This window comes from Zingiber officinale, chromosome 2B (genome assembly GCF_018446385.1).
Source record: "Zingiber officinale cultivar Zhangliang chromosome 2B, Zo_v1.1, whole genome shotgun sequence".
Lineage (NCBI taxonomy): Eukaryota > Viridiplantae > Streptophyta > Magnoliopsida > Zingiberales > Zingiberaceae > Zingiber > Zingiber officinale.
The window spans coordinates 139,786,270-139,791,461 of record NC_055989.1 but is presented as its reverse complement, the minus strand read 5'-3'; the positions used below and the strand labels follow the sequence as shown (position 1 = coordinate 139,791,461).

The window sequence follows — 5,192 nt, the reverse complement described above, 5'->3', positions numbered from 1 at the left end:
ATGATATCTCATCATAGTATTTAGAAACAAAACTCGGTCAAGGTTCCACCAAAAGAATGGACAAAGAAAGGTTCAGTCTATCTGTGCAGGAAATGTTTAAGCCTACTTTACAAAGAAGCAAATAGAAATGCCTGAACTATTTCTCCCTATATTTTGGTGCAAGCTATACTGCAAGATTAAAGACTAAAGTTTTGGCACTACTAGAGGAGAATAACAGTGTAAACATTGACAATGAGTAAAGGATATACCACGCAAATGACATTTTGGCGTAAGCAATGTTGACATGAGAATGCAGTGCATAAAAGCAGAGCTATGCAACAGAAGGCAAACTCATAAGCTTTAATACAATTTTTGGTAGCAATGAAACTAAAGTGGATCATGGTGACAAAAAACAGGATGAGCTATAGAATGGCTACAGCATTAACATGCAAGGATATATCTAGGTTGACAAAAGTGGGAGAAACATCACCCTTAATTTGCACAGTGTAGCACTACAATGCTTTCTTCAGTTGCAACAGATAGCAGCACAGCTTAAAATTAGCTAATAATTGTCACCATTGATGGATCATGTTGATTAATCGTCATTTAGCTAATAATTGTCATCTTCCTTTGAACATGTTTTAGTCTCCTACTCGATCTTCAAAATCTGAATGGTGAATAAGTATGGCAAATTATATATACTAAACAAAACTGATATAAAGCAATTCAAACTAAAGTACAAATCCACATGACTTTTAAATATTCAATATAAAATGTCAAAAAATATATATAATTGACCATTACCAATATGCTTCACACTCCATCATTGTAACTACAAGTAGCATGACGTGAAGTAGAAACTAGAAAGGCAGAAATTACTTTGCACGGTACCAAAATCTAAGTGTGTGCTTGGTTAGTTTTAGGATAAATGTCGGATAATACAGACCCCATATAATTAAAAAATGCAGAACCATATCCAACTACCAATGCAATGAAGAATACTCGAGAAAATTAGCATTTACATAGTAAATCAGCAATTAATCAACTGTAATATGAAAACTATAACTAAGCAAAAACTAACAAACAATCACTAGCCGTTGAATTAGTTGGTCCTCAACCGTCTTATGTACAATAAGCATGACCACCACCTTCAACCTCTAGACCAGATACCTCAAATGTATAGCAAAACAGCCAAATTTACCTTTAGAAAATGGTCTTATGCTTAATTTTATATAAGAAGACCTAGAACCTTCCAGCTAACAGTTTAAAGAGACAAAAGGAAGCCAGTCATGCTCCCTATTGAAAAGGTAGTAGCCAATGAAAGATGCAGTTTAGTGAACAAGCACATACAAGACCGAATACCAACAAACGTAGCAATTATGGAAATATTTATCTGCAACTTGTAGCATATAACCAAACATAGGAATAGAAACATACATTAAAAAATTAGGAGAGACTATTCAATCAAATTTCATAATCCATGTTTACGATCACCATATATTCAGTAATAAGAACAAAATATCTAAAAATTAAACACAATCAGTGAACAGTAGATGGAATGTTACCTTTCTATGATGGTGTATTACCATCCTTCCAAACTCAGAACGAATTCATCTCGAGACAGTAACTCCTCCTCTTCATAAGCATTCCTACAGCCGATCTATATGGCTCTTTGAAAGCACTGGAAATCCAGCACATTTCTGATGAACTTGTGAGACCACCACAATCCCTGTTACCAACAAACTCACTTCCCCAATCTTGGCTTGGCCGAACAGCCACCAAGGTTGCCCCTTTGAGAACTACACCGTCACGTAGCTCAAGGTAGGGTGCGTACCATAGTCGCATACTGAGGGCTGGCACCAGGGTCCGTTGTGAGCTCCCAGCTGTAGAAGATGGTTTCACCCTGAACTCGTGCAACTGTTTCTGTCCCATCGTCAGCAACCCTTGCCCATCAACGTCTGTGAGCTCCAAGGTCTCAAGAGTCTCATGCTCACTGATAATTGGCTGGAGGACGTAATGCCTCGCTGAGGCAGCAATCATAGAGCTGATCGTCCAAAACAGTCTAAGCTTCAAGTTCCCGTTGCTGTAAAATGATTCAGGCATGCTACCGTTGTCATCATTCATACAAGCATCCTGGAAGCTAGAGTCAGAGCTGGGGTTCGAGGATATAGGCGACAGAGAAGTAGAGGAGAGAACAGAGGCAGCACCGAGGATGACACAGCTGTCGAGGGTCGACCCAAACTCGGCCTTCCACTTCAAGAGGACACCGTCTTCGAGGCCAAGCTCGCCAGCTGGAAACTCAATCCGGAGGCGGCGAATATCCCGAAAGTTCTTCAGTATTTCGGAGGGACAGTGGTGGGAAACATCTGACAACATCGGAGAGGTGGAGGAGGAAGGATGCGAGAGCCTGGACCATTGGGTGGAGGCAACGGCAGCGGAGGGGGTGAGCATATGACCGAGAGCTTGCAAGGGCTTCACGATGCCACCAAGGATGATGCGTGCTAGGTGGGAAATGAAACCGCGGGACCTATCCCCACCGGAACCCGCAGCGAGGGAAGCGGAGGGGTCGTCGGAGATGATGCGTACGAGTACGGACTCTACCAGTTGCGCAAGGGCGTTGAAACGTCGGCAAACGACGCGGCACCTTCCCAGATCTTTGACGTCACCGATCAGGTTGAAGACGACGAGGAGCAAGCAGTCCGGCAGCAGATCGAAGTGGTCGATCCCCTCCGCTTCCTCCCCATTCGCAACCATGGAATCCCCACGCCAGCGAATGGGCTCCTCCACCACCGGGCCTCCGATGGAGGCCATCGGAAAGAATCGAGGGGATTTTGCTGCAGGGCGAGGTGTAGAGACGGGATCAATCTCGCACGCGTTACCAAGTTGAAAGGGGTGCCATTTATGGAGATCGAGCTGAGGACGGAGAGAAAATCCGCACCCAGGCAGGAACCCTAACAGCCCTGGTTACGAGGGTGGGAAAGCCGGCCGTCGGTGGATGAGGAGGGCAACGGTGTGGCCTCTCCGCCGATGAGAGAAAGAGACAGCGGAAAATAATTTAAGGAAAAAAACCGATTGGAAAGTTTATGAATAACCTCCTACCTTTCAAAATATTACAAATAATATATCCTACTTTAGAAATTTTCAAATTATACACCTGAAATTTTCTCAACTTCACAAAATTAATCCATCTTCTTTCTATTTTTAGACTTATTTTTTATTTTAAATCAATATGAAAATAATTATATTTGTTTGATATATATATATATATATATATATATATATAGTGACATATACCAGGCCTTTTTCATTTAATGGACAAGTTATGTTGATTTTTTTTTATCAAAAAGAACATTTCACCCTTATAAAATAACACAAATACTTTTATATACATTGCTCGCTTCTAATACATGATTTCTTTTGACATACGCATCTCTAGCCTAAATCTTGATTCAGGATTACATTGTAGCAGCTACGACTTCGTAGTTGCTACAACTATAACAATTGTAGTAGTTATGATTTCACAATTATTATAACTACAATATTTATAGTAGCTACAATTATGTAGCTGATATAGTTACAACTATAATAGTTATAGTAGTTATAATTATGAAGTTGCTATAATTATAATAGTTGCAGTAGCTATGCAATTATAATTGCTACAATTATATCCTACAACTATTGTAGTTGTAGCTGCAACAATATGAAAAATAATTTTAATAAAGAGGACTAAAGTTCTTTGGAACTCTTGAAGAGACTTTAAACATTATTTTTTGAATCTAAGACTAGGTCATTATGGATTGAGAAACTAATTTGGTGTATGCAACTTTGAGTTCATTTCTAATAAACTAATCTGAGTTTAGGTTGAGAAATTAATCCGATATGTACATCTTTAAGTTTATTTCTGATAAACTGATTCGAGTCTAAGTCAAGAAATTAATCTGATGTGTACATCTTTGAATCTATTCCTAATAAATTAATCCAAATCCCGATCAAGAAACTAATCCAATGTGAGCTTTTCAATTATCAACGAGTCTTTTTAAATTCTCCCAAAAAGCTAATTTGATTTTTGTCTAATTCTTTCAAATGAAAATTATGACTTTATTAATAATATCTTTGTATTAGAAACTAGGAGAGTTTGAAGAAAAGATATGTTTAGTTAACAATATGTCAGGCTAATTAATAAAAGACAAAACGAGAATAGATCTTAAAAATTCTTCATCAACATCTTAATTCATCTCTCAATTGTAGCAAATACAAAACTTGCTACAATTCAACTTAGATTCAGGATTTAGGTGAGATTTTAAATGGAAGATGTCTATGTCAGAAGTAAATATTATACCAAAAAATAATTAGATAATTATGTTGTTTCCGGTAAATTCCGGAGTATGCAAACTGATCGTCGAGGCTAGTGTTCGACACTATCTCCGTAAACGATATTGCTCCGCTACAGTGCTTAACGGATTGTTGCAATTCGTTCCCAAGATACAACGACGACAATCGTCTCGGAATCGTAGCACTCCGACTTCCGAGACCAGCGAACCTTCTCGTAGGCTTCTAGGACTCTTGAATGCACAAGATGAGTGAGTGAATACTTGAGGAAGAGAAGATTAAGTTGAGTGATTTGATTCCAATCTGGAGGGTTCTATTTATACAGAAGGAAGAGGCTTTAGGGAGGGGTGTGACCTTTGGGTGGATTAATCTGGGTCGTCCGGACTGAAGAGTTATAACCCTTCACATAGCCCCTTTAATCTCATCCATCAGATCTAAGAGTTGTGACCCTCAGATCTATCAGCCATCGGATCTGGATCCATTGATCCGATGCTTCAGATCATGTCTCATCCCAAGCCGTCAGATCGTGACTCATTGTGATCCAACGCTCTAGATCGCATCACAAGCGATCCACCATACTTCTTTGATCAACGTTGATCAACGGCTGCCATCCGTTCGCCCAACCAACTGTCCAGTCATCTCCCTTTGCCCACGAGGATGCCACATAGGCACTGCCATGTCAGGTACTAGCCTGACACGTCACCCGAGTGCCATGTAGGCACTGCAATGTCACCTGGAGCATAAATTTAAGCTCCTCAATGCTCCTCGCGAAGTGCAAAGTGCGCCTACAAAGCGCCCATTGCGCACGTGCGCACGTGCGCACGTGCGCACGTGGCGGGTGGCGGGCTCACAGGTGCGAGCACCTGCTCGCCCCTGAGCAGAGA

General features: G+C 40.4%; 1 protein-coding gene across 1 annotated transcript; it reads right to left on the bottom strand.

The window, feature by feature from the left end:
- Positions 1-232: 232 nt before the first annotated feature.
- On the bottom strand, positions 233-3,020 carry LOC122047460 (F-box protein At5g46170-like). Its single transcript, XM_042608784.1, has 2 exons — positions 1,545-3,020; positions 233-646 (listed from the first exon to the last, which is right to left on the bottom strand). Exon 1 carries the CDS (start codon positions 2,788-2,790, stop codon positions 1,579-1,581), a length of 1,212 nt encoding a protein of 403 aa, XP_042464718.1. The 5' UTR covers positions 2,791-3,020; the 3' UTR covers positions 233-646; positions 1,545-1,578.
- Positions 3,021-5,192: the final 2,172 nt, after the last annotated feature.

Coding starts and splice junctions, on each gene's coding strand:
- LOC122047460 (XM_042608784.1), bottom strand. CDS start 2,790: ATGGCCTCCATCGGAGGCCCGGTGGTGGAGGAGCCCATTCGCTGGCGT.